The sequence below is a fragment of the Apodemus sylvaticus genome, chromosome 3 (genome assembly GCF_947179515.1).
Source record: "Apodemus sylvaticus chromosome 3, mApoSyl1.1, whole genome shotgun sequence".
NCBI lineage: Eukaryota > Metazoa > Chordata > Mammalia > Rodentia > Muridae > Apodemus > Apodemus sylvaticus.
This window is the reverse complement of record NC_067474.1, coordinates 123,981,830-123,998,737: the sequence shown is the minus strand read 5'-3', so window position 1 is coordinate 123,998,737 and position 16,908 is coordinate 123,981,830. Positions and strand designations below refer to the sequence as shown.

Sequence of the window (16,908 nt, the reverse complement as noted above, 5' to 3'; positions counted from 1 at the left end):
CAGAGTGCTGGGATTACAGGCGTGCACCACCACCGCCTGGCTGGGATTTTTTTTTTTTAATTTATTACTATATGTAAGTACACTGTAGCTGTCTTCAGACACACCAGAAGAGGGCGTCAGATCTCACCACGGATGGTTGTGAGCCACCATGTGGTTGCTGGGATTTGAACTCAGGACCTTTGGAAGAGCAGTCAGTGCTCTTACCTGCTGAGCCATCTCACCAGCCCCCAGTAATGAGATTTTAAAGTCTTATTCATAGACAGCTGCTGTCCATCTTAGGGGCCAGAGAAGGAAAGACCTAGACAGTTTCCTGTCTGCCAGTCTGAGCCCAGCTGGGTTGTTTTATACTCACAACAGCTGACCTCATTTAGTGCCAGGATCTTTTAGGGAATGCCACAAACCTGTGGGGGGAAAGCCTAAATAACCAGGAGAGAGACTATACAAGTTTTAGAGTGATGCTTCAGAAGGGAAAAGCCACAAATCTATTTTCTGACTTTAAAATAAACTCTGTGTTGTTTAGTTCAGTAATTCAAAAGGAAATGCAGTGCAATATTTAAAAAAGGATCTCTGTTGTGCGTGGTTCTGTTGTATCTGTGAATAATGTTTGGTGACTGTGGTTGATCCAGTCTTACAAAACGAGGCTTTATGCAGGCCCCTCCCCCAGCCGTGCATTCCTTGGTGACAACAAAGACCTTTTAAGAACCTCAGTCTCCCGGTGCAGAGGGTGGCTTTGTCGCCTCCCTCAGTCTTGAGGTTGTTTTTCAGTAAGCAGAACAATAAAGTGGACTGAAAGGGATTGAGTTGTAAAGGGAAATCCTTGAAGTCCAAGAAAACTACAACATTTTCAGCAGGGGGCAAAATGAGAAATGCTAGGTCTGACTGGGATCTCTGAGAATAACCCCAGGGACTTCAGTTCAGCTGAGTCAGATCAAACTGTAAGGAAAATACAGTGGGACCCAAAACTCCTCAAGTCCTCCCTCTGCTCTAGGTCCCTTAATGAAGGCCAAGATCCTTCCATTCCAAATTACTGCTTGATACATGTGACTATAACTGTTAAATCTTTTACATATGAAAGATTGAGAGCTCACATTCGCTACGATTGGCCAGAGAGTTCTGGGACAGCATTTGTATGCAGTTTCTGCCATGGTAACCACAAACGATTTTGATAAGCTCTTAAGTACAAGGAAGCACGGTCCAGCCCGGTTACCTCATATAGTCAGAAAAGTCCAACCTGGGCTGCCTCTGCAGCACTATGGTGACTGGCAGCTGAAGCATTTACTTCTGCATAGCCTTCACAACTCTGAAGCCAGGCGTGGTGGCACATGCTCACGCCTGTAATCCCAACACGAAGAAGGCTGACACAGGTGGACTGCTGGGAGTTAAAGCCAGTCTAGGATAGAGTGAGACCCTGCTTCTAACAACCAAAACAACAGAATAAAGAATAAATCTGGAGGAATACTTTGTTGAGATTAATGCTTTAAAATGGGAAAGAGTTGGGATGCTGATTTTTTTAAAAATCTAAAATAATATTTTATTATTTTATTCACTAATAAATTTATTAGTGAATATTAACTGTTGCAACTATCTGATCCTTCCTTTCTACCCATTTACCACAAAAGTCGTACAGCTCAGACAAACAGGGAGTAGCCATCAGTCAATGGCAGCCTGCTCAGAAGCGTGCATAGGTGCAGTGACTATCTGGTTATTACTGCTTCAGCTTTTAAAGGGAAGCTTGGTGTGGCTGCACACGCCTTTAATCCCAGCAGTCGGGAGACAGAAGCAAGGCAACCTGGTCTACACAGAGTTTTAGGACTGCCAGGGCTGTTACATAGAGAAACCCTGTCTCTAAATAAATAAATAAATAACAAATAAGTAAATAAACAAAATAAGGTGACAGAGAGCAGGGCATTTTGAAGACTTTGATAGTTAATTAACACTGTTCAGAGTATAAAGTCCCTAGAAGTGAATTAGATTTAGTTTTAAAATAAAGATGGCTACATAAAACTGATAAGTTTTTCTTTTTCTTTTTTTTTTCCTCCCCAATTAACAGTCTTTCATCTTAGTACATGGACCACACCAAAGACAACTTCCCCTTACTTCCCAGCAATAGTACCAAAGTATCATTCCTGTTCCCGAGTCCTCCGGGAAGCAGAAAGACTAGTGCAGCAGCTGTCAGGAACAAAGGCACAGGCAGAGGGGAAACAGCTGGGCAGGACAGTCTGCCACTGGCCAGCTGGAGTCACGGAATCCTGTCCCTCTCCTACAGAGAATATCCGATCACCCTCAAGTTCTCCGATCCCTTAGTTACATCTTTGAAAGGCACATCCAGAAATGGTGCAAATGGGGGCTGGGAGAAGCTGTACATAATTACTATGCAGAGGTTATGGGACAACAGGACTCTATGGCACAGAGCAATGGGGGACCCTGTCTTCACCCACATGGCGGGTGAGGCTGTACCGAACTCCTAAGATGCGGCCTGCTTCCATGAAGGCCCAGGAGGCAGCACGAGCAAAGGCCAAGCCTCGGTTAGTTAGCAGGTCTTTGGTGCGTGTAGCAGCATCTCCCACGTACAAAGGCTCTCGCAGCCAGCACAGCTGGGTCACTGAGCTGGTACCAAGGATGTCCACCTCACAAGGCAAAAGCACAAAGGAAATCAGATTTTTAAAACAATTCTGACAATAGTTAACCTTGAAAAGCTCCCTTCCTGCCCCAAGTCTTCTGAGGAACTTTAGAAACTATCCACAAGCACTTCCCAACCCTTTTATTTATTTATTTATTGTTTGTTTGTTTGTTTGTTTGTTTTTGTTTTTTGAGACAGGGTTTCTCTGTGTAGCCCTGGCTGTCCTGGAACTCACTCTGTAGACCAGGCTGTCCTGGAACTCAGAAATCCACTTGCCTCTGCCTCCCAGAGTGCTGGGATTACAGGCGTGCGCCACCATCGCCCAGCTCTTCCCAACCCTTTTGCATTTAGTCTCCCTTCAGACAGGAGAAAATCAAATGCCTTCTCCCCAGAAATGGGTGAAAAGGATGTTTTAGCAGGATGACCTACCTTTCATAGGCCTCTTGGCTCCAGGACCAGCCAGTTCTCAGTGACCATCTGCACGTCCTGGCTGCTCAAAGGCTCCCGAAGCCTCACCCTCACCTCCAGCTTCCCCCCAGTGGGCTTTCTTCCATCTAGAACCTGTGACAGCCACAGACAAACGACAGTAATTGAGAGGATAGGCTGGGGCAGGTAGGTTCTCAGAGCAGCTAAAGTATGCTGGGTGTCAGCTTCAGTATAGCCAGGCCTTCTTCCTGCAACGTGGAAAGTGGTGGACTGCTTACTCTCAATATGTCTTATAAATAACCTAGAAATCTGGGTAAGTGTCAGTGCTCTGGCTAACGATGAGAAACCATTACTCTACCCTGGTTTTCGCTTGATCTTCGTAACTCCTAAAACTAACCCTGGCTTTGAGGAGCAGCCTGAAGCCTACACACTCACACGTGGCCCACAGAGAAACGGATGGGTAGCAATCACAAGTACAACCCAGGCCATGGCCTCTGAGATCAGATAAGGAACTAGATGAATACAGCATACTACAAAAGCTTGAGTTTGACCATCCTCAAGGCAATTCAGAATAGGCCCCACTTTAGGACAACTCCATGAAGGAGAGGCAAGCTCTGGCTTCCAAAAGTATTGAAAAAGGCTGTCTGGGCCTGGCTCTGCCAAGGACAAATGATATGAATTAACAAGTTCCTTCTCTGGCTTGTCAGAAGCAGGTTCTTTTTTTTTTTTTTTTTTTTTTTTTAAGAATTTACTTATTTTGAGTACTCTGTTGCTGTCTTCAGACACACCAGAAGAGGGCATCAGATCACACTACAGATGGTTGTGAGCCACCATGTGGTTGTTGGGAATTGAACTCTGGACTGGTATTGAACTGGAAGAACAGTCAGTGCCCTTAACTGCTGCGCCATCTCTCCAGCCTCACCATTAAAGCTCCTCATCTTATATTTCCCTGTGAGGCCATGGGAGCAATTTGCATATGCCACTGATCTAGAACTACTATCTCCATTTCCTGTTGGGAACTTGTTCTCTGTCCACGGACCCAAGCTCAGCACAGCCCTAGAACAGAAATCTACATCATGCTTAGCTTAGCACTGGTCAGAATCCTCAAGGGTCTTCTCTCACTTCAACTCTTACTTCCCACCTGGCTGACTCTCAAGGTTGCTCAGACTTTCTTTACTTCTTCCATCTATGACACGGGGATACCACACATCCTCAAAGCACACTAACACAATTTTAAAATGTGCATAGAACCCTCAATAGAGTTCCAAGAACATTATTAGTTCATCTGGGCCCTACCTCCATGATCTCTCTGATCTCACACTCCTTCTCCAGCCTTTCCAATTTCAGGTGAGCTGTGCCAACCAGCTTGTCACTTCTGAAAAAGGATCTGGGAAGGCAAGCAGCAGAAGGTTAGACTGGGAGAGAGGGCAGGAGTGAACTGACTGAGTTCAGTCAAGCAAACAGTGGTATGGAGAACAACAGGCACACAACTGCCACTTCTTCCCTCCAGCCTTGCCAGTAAGAACGCTTACCCTTTGTGGAAGATCTCAAATTTGATTCCTTTGCTTTGGATCACCCTCCTAAAGCCTCGGTGATTTCGATTGATGCTTAGTTTGAAAACTTGTTCAAATTCTGCAAGGAGGAAAGCAGGCAAGGACAGGGTTAGAATTCTTGGGGAAATGGAAATGGAAGCCCAAGGTAGGCTTCCTCTGTGGATCTCACTGCCTTAAATCCAGGCTGTCAGCCACCAAAGAAAGACAGAGCATGCAGGTTCTGGCCTTGTAAACGGTTTGGTGCCCTGAGACAAAGATTACATGTTGGAAAGAACTTGGAATCTAGAGTATGAATTCCTGGATTTAAATACACCCCCGACCCCCGGGCCCCAACACGTTTAAGATAGGGTCTTACTGTGTAGCCCTGGCTGGCCTAGAACTTTCTCTATTGACCACACTGGCATTAAGATTGCTCTGATCCTCTTCCTAGGTCTTCAAAATGGGGATTACAACACACCGTCTTCAAGTCCATTTTTAACACTTCTTTGCTGTGAATCCCCAGACAAATCCCTTTACTCAACTAACCTCAAGCCTCAGGATTTATATTACTTTTTCCTACAGTCTTCATTATTTTTTTTTCAGGTGTGGTAGCACACAACTTTAATCCTAGCACTCAAGAAACAGAGATATATGCATCTCTGTGAGTTTCATGCCAGGCAGAGCTAAAAGCTACATACTGAGAGCCTGTTTCAAAAAAAACTTTAAAAAGACTTTTATTATTTTGAATCGTGAATATGTATGCACATGTGTGTACAGGTGCCCAGGAAAGTCAGAGGAATGGTGTCCCTCTGGGCTAGAGTTACAGGTGGGTGTGTACCCCAATGTAGGTGCTAGGAACCAAGAGCAGATCCTCTGCAGAAGCATTAGGCCGTTAACCACTGAGCCCTCTCCACACCCGAGAACTTGGCTTTCACAACTATGTAAGACAACTATTAATAATAACCTACCTTTATTTTTGAGTTGGGTGAATCAAATAAGACAGTAAATTTTAAAAAATAAGAAACTGGGCTGTCCAGACTGGAAGTGAGAGCAGAAATGGTCCTTACAGTCCACTCACCTGGAGAGTTGGTATTTTTTACCACAGCTGTTTTGCTTTTTTGAGCCTGGTCCTATAGCAGAGAGATGAGAGAAGTTGAGATAGCTCAAAAACCATGTGTTTACGCACAATGCTTTGGCTGAGTCAGAAGTGAGGAAAGCAGCCAAGCAGGAAGCGGGCCGAGGGTCTTCAACCTCCCCTATGGTGACGCCTATCAAAGGCGGAGACAAATTAGGCAATACTGCGTGTGGTTCAGAGCGTCCCAACCCTCAGCAGCTCACCGAGTTAGGGTAGTGAAACTCAAACCGTACAAAAGCATCCAAGTCATCCGGAGTCACTCCTACAAGGAAAAAAGGAATCAGGTCGGAAGGCACAGCCAGCGCAGGCAGCAGGTAGAGCTCACCGGCAAGGCCATCCCTCAGTACAGCGGCCTTGGGTTACCTGGTGGGGCTGGGAGGTTCATGCCCCGGACAATGATCAGATGCATTTCTGTGCTGTTGAGTTCTGAGAAGATCCTACAGAGTGCAGAGGAAGAGCCGGAAGACAAGGGTGAGCACCGCTGCAGGTGGAGCCATGCTGGCTGTCCTTGGTCTCTGAACCCTGCAACCCTGAGTTCTTCTCTGGAGGAGCACAGCCACCTCCCCCACTCCAGTACCCAAGATACTAGGATGTCTCACTAAAGACTGAAGAGTCTCCAGGCTCTGCTCCAAAACTTTTGCCCTCCCTAGCCCTGCACAGAGACAGTTTCCCCTAGGCATTGGCACCTCACAGTCTGGAATGTCTTCAACTCAAAGTGATGACTAGGAGGGTCAAGGCCCTGGGCTTGGGCTAGCTGCAGGATCTCAAGCTGTTTCTTTCGGTCCTCAGCAAGCTTCTCAAACCTGCCAAGGATAGATCATAGATAACCAAGTCGGCAAGGTAGGATTTGTGTTGTGATCCCTACCCAACAGGCCTAGCACAGCCCTGGCACTCACCGAGTAGTCTCAGCCACATTACCCTGGTGCATGAACTGCTTGGAGAATAGCAGGCACTTCTAGAAACAGAAGTGGAGAGTGACCGCACAGCCAGAGCACAGCTTGCCAAGGATGGCATTCAAGACCCGACCTCTCAAAGCGCCAAACAGTCCTCCTTAGCCTCACTGCTCTTCCTAGGGCACACGTCCTAACGCTCAGCACACCTTCCTGCTTATGTGTGCTTTTCAGTCTGAGGCAGGGTCTCAGCTGCATGGCCCAGGCAGAACTGGCACTCATGGCAACTCTCCTGCCCTACCCTTCCAAGTGCTGCTGGTTATTATAGGTGTGTCTCACCCACAATTCCTGGCTCTACCTATACTTTGCTGCTTGTCTTGAGGATAGCCATTTCCCAAAAATTCATTTATCAAACTCCTTCCATAAAAACAGTTCTAGAACATCATGTAACAGATCAAGACTCCATTTCAAAGATCACCACTGCCAAAGAAAACAAATTCAAGCATATACCTTAGAGCACTGTCTTATCAGAAAGGCAGCGTATCAGATCAGTTCTCCCCACAAACACACAAAATTCATTCCCTGTCACTCTGAGTTTCATAACCGAATTAAAAGGGGGCTGGAACGATGGCTCACTGGTTAAGAGCACTTTTGCTCTTGCAGAGGACCTGCATTTGGTTCCCAGCACCTGTGTGGTGGCTCACAAGCACCTGAAACTCCTCTTGTTCTGACCTCAGGGCACAAGGAACACATATGATATACTAGGCAAAACATACATGTAAAAAAAACCCTTAAGTGAAGTTAAAAAGGATAGCTCCATTTGGTACAGGAGGAAGTGGCTTATGCAGGTCATACGTAACCAGTGAGAAGAGAGCCTCTGAGCCCAGGACACAGCGCAGCAGAGACACAGGTTCCTGACCTCATGCTGCTCCTGACCTCATGCTGCTCCTGACCTCATGCTGCTCCTGACCTCATGCTGCTCCTGACCTCATGCTGCTCCTGACCTCATGCTGCTCCTGACCTCATGTTGCTCCTGACCTCATGCTGCTCCTGACCTCATGCTGCTCCAGGAGTATTTTCTGCAGCTGGGCATACACCTCCTCAGCCTTCTGGGAGAGTCGCAGATCCTCATGGTGAATGAAGATGAAGTCACCCTCCTCATCTGTCAAGGGCGAAGGCACCTGCCCAGATCATAAGGCCCCTCGGGCCCCAAGAGTCACATTACACCTTTGCTGAGCCCAACACACACAAGAATCCATGCTATACATTTTTTTAACTGTCACTCACCTCCAATGACACTCACTGCCTCCCATTCTATCCTCCGCACTGCTTCTACTAGACTGGCCCTGCCGTGTTACCTGTGAACATTGGTAACACATTCCTTTCTCTTGCTATCTCCCTAATGGTCTATCTTAAGGCTACAAGAGGGAGACAAGCAGAAGGTTCCTCCCCTGCTGTCGCCTTTCTGTACCAATCTTACCTCCACCCACTAGTCACTCCGTTCATCCCTGTTGCCCAGCCCCCACCCTGCCTCCATACTTGAGGCAGCCTCCTGCTTACCTAGGTGGACTCACCTTGGCGAGGTCAATGGGTTGACCAGCTCGGACCTGGGTGATCTGAGCCTCGAGACTTTTAGCCACTCGTAAATGGGACTTGGCCTGCTCCAGATCCTGCCTGCGCTTGGCATGCAGAGCTGCTCGCTGGTATTGCAGTTTCCGAGCCTCCAACAGGGCCACCTGCTCCCGAGCTAACAGAGAGACAAAGGTTGGGGCCATGCCGCTCTCACTGGACTACCATTCCTCTGTCTTATTTGTCCCCAAATTACCAGATGGACTCAGTGACTCCTTAGAACTTGAAGCCTTGGGCTCAGTCAGAAGATGGGATGAAGGGACCAGAGGCTGCGCTGGCTTCATGGCCAATGGGGCCTGTGCTGGAGTGTCACTCTGCAGGTGGCACCCAGTTAGGAGGTTACCAGACAGTTATCATTCCCCATGCCTACACTCGGGCTTCCTCCTTAATGCTGTACCATTCACTGTATGAGCTCAGGGAGCAGCTTTACCTCCAGAGCCCACACCCCAAAGGCAGACCCATCAAAAGCTTCCTGGACTAATTTCCTCAACAGGAAACATCACAGTAATAAAGAAAAGTTGAGTTTTGGCATGTCAGAAATACCCAGGTCTGAATTCTAGTTCTGCCTCTGGAAATGTTTTTCTCTAAAATTTAGGAAAGGATCTGTTTATGAAGTTCTTATACAATATGGTTGGGGTTCGCCCCTCATCTGCTGCTGTTCTCCCTCTCTTCCCCTACAACCAAGCCCCGAAGTCCTGGGCCCATAGCCAAACCTCAGCATCCTCATCTACCAGGGCTGTATCTTCTGTGGCCAGTTTCTGGGCAGTTGCCAAAGTTGTTGCCACTGAATCCTCCTCAGTCCCTTTACTGGGTCCCAAGCCAGGGATGGGAGGAAATCCTGAGAAGTGACAGAATGGGGGGGGAGGGCGCAAGGTGGTGGCATTAGGACACATGAGCCTGCTGGGGGCCACTCTCATAAGACGAGGCACACACATGAAAAACTTTCTCCATTCCTGCTCAGAAACCTCATAAAGTCAGTAATCCAAACATCACCCACCTGGAGGAACAGGTAACTCGGCAAAGTCAACTTCCTGTCCTGCTTGATGAGCTCGGATAGCATCCTGATATTGCTACATGGAAAGGAAGGGATTTCTAGCAGACAGAAGTCTGCAGGCTCTGTGCCCTCACTGCAGAGGCAGGGAGAGGGGGCCTGGGGAGGACTGCAGCCCTGGAAGAAAAGGAATCCCAAAGCAGCAAGAACTCCATAAACAGACAAGGACTAGAGACCCAGGCTCGTAGAGAAAGCAGACAGGCAGAACGAAGCAGGGACTGGCTAACATAGGAGAGGGGCTACATGGCAATGGGCTTACCTTGGCAATACGGTCATGCATCCTGGCCTTGCGCTCATTCCCACTGGCCCGGGCCTGGATGCCTGCCTCCCGATACCTGTTCAGCCTTTGCTGTAAAGCATCCAGCACTGTTTTTGGTTCTTCAGGGGCCACTATGAAGGTGATAAAGAGAGACTATCAGTTCATCCTGTCCCTTCCCAGGCCCCAACTCCACTCTCCCATTGTCAAGTCCTACCTGGAGTGGCTGGGAGGTCAGAGGCCATCACTGGTTGCATTTGCTCTACTGCTGGGGACAGGACTTGGTTTGCTGTGGAGGCCTTAGAAGTCTGGGGGAGGGCCTTCAGATCTGGGAATCCAAAAAGCAGGGTAGGCAGAGCACCTGGCCAACTCCATACCTCACAACCCTCTCTAATCCCAGCCTGGGTAGATACCCCCATTATTTGACTGACCCTCAGGTGCTGGGGGCATGCCACTCAGATCCACAGGCTGCCCTTTTTCCAGGGCCTCTAGGACAGTACCAAATCTCTGAAGAAGAAGAAAGTTGTAGGCCTGAGCCAAGGAGCTCCTAGAGTGTGGGCTGAAGCAGCTGCACGAGCCCATTCGCACCCAGTGCCGTGTGGCTTCCTCCCTCAGCCTTTGCGTCCCCATAAATGACAGCAGGATGCCATACCTTCCCAATCCTCATGAGCTCCCGAGCGCGCTCTACATCTCCAGCCCGTTTGGCATGGAGAGCGGCCGCTTTGTACTCTCTCTGTCGGGCTAACAGCAAGGCTCGTGGGTCTGCGTCTGAGTCAGGTGGGGGAGTGACGGCCGGGAGGCTGGACTCAGCTTGGGAAACGTTGCCTACATAAAACAAAAGGTCCCCAGAGAACTCAGCTGGATGGTCAAAGGAGGAAGGTTGAGGGCCCCAGTCTTACTAGTCTAGGGATTGTTGGAGCCACGACAGGCAGGCAGGTGGGACAGGCAGGCTACGGGAACTAGAAATAGGATGTCTTCAGATACCTGGCTCCATGGAACAGGGGCCTGGAGAGTATGTCTCAGAGTTCTTGCTGCTTCTTTCCTCATGGGCTGGAGGCCTTTTGCCCAAGGCCACTGGAGGTGGAATCTCATCCTCACAGATCTTCCCACCTTTCCTCACAGTGGCAAGCTGGGACTCCAGAGTCTAAGGGAAGGAATCAGACTTTGTAACCCAGAAAGCCACCTGGCCTGGGCCTTGCTGGAAGAGGCCAGGATGACAGTGTTTGTCACGCCAGTGTGGCTGTCACCTGACCCCAGCCACACTCACCTTCAGACCTCGCTCGCAGCGCCGGGCTTTGGCAGCTTCACCAGCCTCCTTCGCACTGGCTGCAGCCTCCCGGTAGTTACGGATCCGTTCCTCCAGCAGAGCCTGCAGCCCCCGAGGCCCTCCAGCCTGCAGATACTTCAGCTCAGGGCTGGGCCACTCCACAGCCAGCTAGGCCCTTGCCATCCTCTCTCTGTGAGGAAGCTACCCCAGAAGATGGATCTCTGGGACTCCAGGAGAAAGACGTGCCTAAGCCCCCTGAGGATGAGGCAAAGACCCACAAGAGAGGCCAGACACTATGGCAGGCAAACAGTAGAGGCCAGGAAATGGTTCCAGGAGTGGCCTGGAACAGGAAGGCCTTTAAAGTCAGCCATGGAAGTCTCTCATGCTTGTTTTCTAAGTGGGGAGCGGCTAGGGATCTGGCAACCTTGCTGGATGAGCCGTGCTACATGCACAGTGTACGTGGACACACAGGAGACGCAAAGACACATTAGGGCCTCTTGCAAAACCTACCCGAGCCGCTGCAGGGGACGCCTGTTGGAAGGCTGGCTGTACTACAGGTTGCTCAGTGCTCTCCCCAGACAGGTCTGAACTTGTTGCCTCACTGCCATCTTGCAGCCCAGTTTCTTCATCCTCACCCAGGACCTCCTGCAGCTCTGTCTGAGGAAACAGGCCAAGAACTCTGGGTGCCTCATGGCCACATCAGGACTGGAAAAAAGTTAAGGCTCCTCTTCCCATGTAATATTTCTCAATGCCAAATCCTCATTACTAACAGTTCTTTAATCTAACCGAGGAAAACCTTGAAAAAAATAAATGAAAACTTCACATTTGAGAATTCCAAACTGCAGAGCTCAGATCCAAAGTCCAAAGAGACAAATCTCTCACTGTAAAGTCATGAGGACAAGGGACAAGGAGGGACAAACCCTAGTCTCCCTCAATAGCTCTCTCTTTGGACAACAGCCTGGAAAAATACCAGAAGGTCTGCATCCTCCTCCAGCTCTTCCTCCTCCTCCTCCTCTTCCACGTCTCGCATACAATCTGCGGCCAACTTTTCAATGTGGGCCATGGGCAGTGGAGCTGAGGAGAGAGTCACAGATGGAAAGGCAGCTCACCGAAGGCGCTGGCTAGAGACAGCGATCTTTAATTCACTCTTTGGTTACTATACTATACCATACCATACCATACCATACCATACCATACCATACCATACCATACCAGGCAGAAATCCCCCTTCCCTGTCATAGCAAAGTCCAACTCAGAAAGGTACTCTCCCCCCTGACCCTTGCTAGGGATGCCGCCTTCTGGGTTCTCCAACAGGTAACACATCGCTCCTTTTCCTACATTTCCATTTGTAGGTAAATGCACCTAAACACTGTCCCCACTGTGCCTTTCACATTTGTAAATGGTTCTGCTCAAGGGTCACCATTCTGTAAGATGAGAAACAATGTCCACATTTTCTACACTAAATAAAGCAAGACATAGTGACATCCACTTCCCCAAACTCACAATCTCAGTAAGTGGTAATATCCAAACACAGGCTTATCTAACTCCAAAGCAGGACTAGGGTAGTGAGCCCTTTCCCAGTCATGTCCCTGACTTGGGACATACAAGCTGCCTCTAAGGGTTCCTGCTAAGAGGAATATTTAGACCTCCTTTCTGATACCTAAGATTCCATCCTCTTCCAGGCTGTGAAGGGAGATTTACTTCCTCATTGATATCATCTCTATTTACTGTACACACAATTCTTGCTGTGCTATTTTGAGCCCCTACTGTATAATACGAGGCTCTACCTATGTGGGACTAAGGCCAGTGATCTGAGTTAGGCTGACAGGTCTGTCCTCAAAAAGGAGCTCCAAACACAGGTGCACAGCTCAACTCCTTCTGACTGATCTATAGAGAGAATATAATCACTAAAAGAACAAGGGGAATGGGCAGACTCCTCTAGGCTGTCAGGTAAGGACCCTCCCCTCACAGACCTCCAGGACCTGCACTAGCCCAGCAGTGAAAGAAAACTCACCCCGCCCCTTGGGTGCTGGCTTCCTGCTGGTGCTCCCCGTTTCCCCAGTGAGCGCCAATAACTCAGCCTCCAGGTCTCCATCATCTTCAGTTTCATCCATCCCCAGGAGCATGTCCTCAGTGTTGAACTCCACAAAGAGCCCCAGCTAAGAACAGAGAAAGGGTTGGTTTTTTGTTTTTAAAGATTTTATTTTTTTATGTATAAGAACGCTTCACCTGCATGTATGAGTTGTACCATATGTGCCTGGTGCCCTCAGAGGTCAGAAGGCAGATCCCCTGAAATTGAAGTTATGGATGGTTTTTAAGCTTCTCTATGGGTGCTGGGAACCACACCCAAGTGCTCTTAACAAAAAGCCATCTCTGCAGCGCCCAGAGAGGGAATCACATCAGAGTGGGAGAGACAGTTCAGTAGCAGAGTGCTTCCTCCTCTTCGAGAGGACCCGACAGCTCCGAGCACTACAGTAGGTGTCTCATAATTATGTATCTTCAGCTCCAGGAGATCTGATGATCTGACCTACACATGTGGCATGCATTCACACAGACATACAACTAAATAGTTGTTTTTAAAATTATATAACAAACCAGAACTTGAGAGAGAATCACCCCAAGTTTAAGGCCACTCTGGTCTAAATAGTGAGTTCCCTGCTAGAAATTGAGACCATCTCACTAAATAAACAACAACAACAACAAAGAAAGATCACATAATAAAGCCTGGTATTATGGCCCATGCTTGCAATTCCAGCACATGGGAGGTGAAGGCAGGATAATCAGGGGTTCAAGGATGACCTATGCTGTGCATGAGACCCTGTCTTTAAAAAAACACATAATGAAATTATGTGTAGTAGCACATGCTTATGATCCTGAGACAAGGCAGGAAGATTCCAGGTTCAATACTGGCCTGGGATACCTAAAAGTTCAACGTCATCCTGGGCAACTTGAGAGAACTTGTGTCAAAATAAAAAGCAAAACAGAGCTGAGACTACAGCTCAGTGCAAGAGCAGTCACCTGTCATACAAAGCCCTGAACTCCATCCCTGCTCACTGTGAGGCCCAACGTGCAGAGAAGGAAACATTTAAAATATGGAGATTTTTTTTTTAAAGAAATCAGTAAGACCACAGTGCTACTATTATAACTAACAAAAACAGCAACAGCTGTTGGGCACAACACTTAGCATTCTTTAGGATTAGTTAATTCTCATCATCTTGAGAGATATTACCATACATGTGCCCAATCTTTTGTGGGGAAAGAAGGGAGTAATTTGAAAAGTGCTTTCATTGTATAACCTAAGCTAGCCTTGAACTCATAATCTTCCTGCTTCTGACTCCTTAGTGCTGGGATTATATACCACATTTAATTTTTTAAAAGATGTATTTTTATTTTATGTGCATGGTGTTTTTCCTGCATGTATGTCTGTGTGAGGGTGCTGGATTCCCCCGGAACTGTATTTACAGATGGTCATAAGTCACCATATGGGACCTCTGGAAGAGCAGTCAGTGCTCTTAACTGCTAAGCCCCGCAGATTTAATTGTACTAAATATATAGCATGAACTCTGCCATCCTAACCTATGCTCAAGTGTGAAGCTAAGGAACATTAGACATTCCCACTGGTTTGCAACCATCACTCCAGTCCACTCAGAGTTCATGCGCAGAGCCTGACCCTGTGCTTCGAAACACTAACCCATCCTCCCCTTCCCACCTGCCTATCTTTCTTTTTCTTTCTCTCTCTCTCTTTCTGGTTTTTCAAGACAGGGTTTCTCTGTGTAGCTCTTGCTGACCTGGAATTCAGAAATCTGCCTGCCTCTGCCTCCCAAGTGCTGGGATTAAAGGTGTGCGCCACCACTGCCCGGCTCCTCCTTATTTTCTATGTCCATTATTTTGACTACTCATAGTCAACCCAACTTTAACTGATTTTTTTTGTTGTTGTTGTTCTGGTTTGTTTTTCTGTTTTTTATTTTAAAATGTAAATGACAGTTTTGCCCATATATATGTACACCATGTGGCTGCAGTGCCCGTGGAGGCCAAGAGGGTGTTGGATCCCCTACAACTGGAGTTACATGTGGTTTTAAGCCACTCAGCACTCTTAACCACTGAGCCATTTCTTTAGCTACAAATGTCTAGAGATTCCTACTCCGCATGGGCCCGGCCACGCTCATACCTGCTTGGCAGTTTCAGCGCCCTGGCCACTGGTCTTAGGGCCCTTCCGAGGTCTTGGCCCTGGCATCTTGGCAGGGTAGATACCTATCAGGTGTAAAGTTGAAGAGACTCAGACTGGAGTAGATGAGGAGATATGGCCCCGCCCCCGACAGCGGTACCTGTGGTAAAGGAGCTTATTCCCAAGGGCTAAAACACCACTTTATAATTAAAGTGCAGAGGCAAGGAGAGATAGTGGATGGAAGGCAGGGGACCACTGTCAACAGAGGGATATGGGGTGTGTGTACACAATTTCTGAACTGACTGGTGACCATGGAAGGCAGATTTATAGAAGCATTCGAGGTACGATGGTCTGGAAAGGCTTTCAAAGTTCAGTTCCTCAGTCATACCAGACAAATTTCAAGTGCTCAGTAGCTGAATCTGACTAATGGGTACCTAGGCAGCACAGGCATAGATCACTTTCATCATCCGTTTCCTTGGACACTCTGCACCTGATTCAGCATTCGGAGCCTCTGAAAGAAGTTACAAGTGGTCAGTCAATGGGTACTGTAGCACTATCTGTCCAATACTGGAAGAAACTCATTTGCTCCTATCTCAGGCTTCAAGGAAACAGACCCATGGGCAGACAACCACCCCAGTCGCTGCAGGGATCATGGTTGTGAGAGGTGGTCCCTTATCGAGGACACAGAAAGGGCATCTAAGAAAAGATGATGTGGTGCCTGTGCTGAGTCATGTAGTTTGGACACTGGGGAAGAACAGAATTCCAAGCAAATCAAATGAACTGATGATACCAGTTCTGAGGCGAGAAATGGCTTGGCTTATACAAGGAAAAGAAACGCCCGGCATCACGGAGGCATAAACCAAACCATAAGGCTAGAAATGAAGGCATGAACCAGGGGAGAAAGAGAAACACCTTTAAGGTTTTAAAGGCACTTGGGCGTTACCCCGACAGCAGTGAGAAGCATCAAAGGTTGATGCAGGAGGTGCACAGGGAAGTGGGAGATCATACAGGGCGGGAAACCTCAGCCCTAAGCATCTTGCAAATCTATTCAGAAGCTTGAGGTGGCGTGGGGATTAAGTAACAGACACGATCCCGGTCTGGAGCTTGAATCAACAAGGCTGTGAGGTTCCCTGGTGTGAGCGCACAGGCGTAAGCCACTCCAAGTGTCATATTTCGACTGCAGTCAACAGCGAAGCGTCAGCCGGGGTGGGGTGCGGGAGTGAAGGAGCTCGGGAGAATGAGATGCTCCGCTGCCGCTGGGCGGTCGGGGCTCCGAGAGGCACGTCCGCGTCGAGGGGCGCCGCCGGGCTCCCACACCCGCGCGTCCTCCCGCTGCCAGGCTCGGCCGGGCCCGACCCAAGCCGCCTCTATCTCCCCGGCCGCCCCCAGATTCCACACGCCGGGAAGCGGGGCACGTGGCATACCTCGCGGCGGGCCCGAACCAAAACCGGGCCTTCTCGAGCCCGGAACCGCCTAGCTTCCCGCGGCCCCCGGGCGGCGGCGGAGACAGCCACAGGAAGCACCCGCCCAGGAGGCGGTGGCTCGCGCCCGGCCCGGCACGTGACACCACAGCAGGCGGCTCGCAGTGCGCATGTGCGCGGGGAAGCGGGCGGGGCGCGCCACAGGTGACGCTATGGGTGGGGCTGGCTGTGCGCAGGCTTCTTCCAGCAGGTAACGCGATACCGTAGGCTGACTGCAGCGTCCTGAGGTCTGGCGTCCTGCGCCCTTCACACGGTAGGCGTGCCCTGTTCCTGGCGTAGTTTCTCTGAGAGAGGCCTCCTTCCTGGTTCGCTTCGTGCGCCCTGATGTCCTCCTTATACCTACTGGTAGGCGGCCGGGCGTCCCTGTGTTAAGATCCTGGAGGATGCGGCTTCCTTGCTGCCCATCCTGTGCATCCTAGGCACGGAAAACTAGCTCTCCGGGAAACAGAGCTAGCT

At 49.0% G+C, this 16,908-nt stretch overlaps 1 protein-coding gene across 3 annotated transcripts; it reads right to left on the bottom strand.

Annotated features, from left to right (window-relative positions):
* Positions 1-1,550: 1,550 nt before the first annotated feature.
* Cc2d1b (coiled-coil and C2 domain containing 1B) lies at positions 1,551-16,534 on the bottom strand. Of its 3 annotated transcripts, none has more exons than XM_052176974.1 (26): positions 16,396-16,534; positions 15,360-15,482; positions 14,975-15,057; positions 12,821-12,965; positions 11,777-11,880; positions 11,317-11,463; positions 10,807-10,932; positions 10,524-10,683; positions 10,192-10,364; positions 9,971-10,046; positions 9,757-9,867; positions 9,543-9,673; positions 9,230-9,302; positions 8,946-9,070; positions 8,429-8,546; positions 8,178-8,350; positions 7,659-7,784; positions 6,610-6,668; positions 6,400-6,516; positions 6,077-6,150; positions 5,917-5,975; positions 5,657-5,708; positions 4,579-4,678; positions 4,343-4,433; positions 3,050-3,181; positions 1,551-2,627 (listed from the first exon to the last, which is right to left on the bottom strand). In XM_052176974.1, exons 3-25 carry the CDS (start codon positions 15,038-15,040, stop codon positions 3,053-3,055), a joined length of 2,535 nt encoding a protein of 844 aa, XP_052032934.1. In that variant the 5' UTR covers positions 15,041-15,057; positions 15,360-15,482; positions 16,396-16,534; the 3' UTR covers positions 1,551-2,627; positions 3,050-3,052. The 3 variants fall into 3 exon arrangements, with proteins under 3 accessions (XP_052032934.1, XP_052032933.1, XP_052032935.1); XM_052176973.1 differs by having other exon boundaries at positions 15,406-15,482; XM_052176975.1 differs by lacking the exon at positions 15,360-15,482.
* Positions 16,535-16,908: the final 374 nt, after the last annotated feature.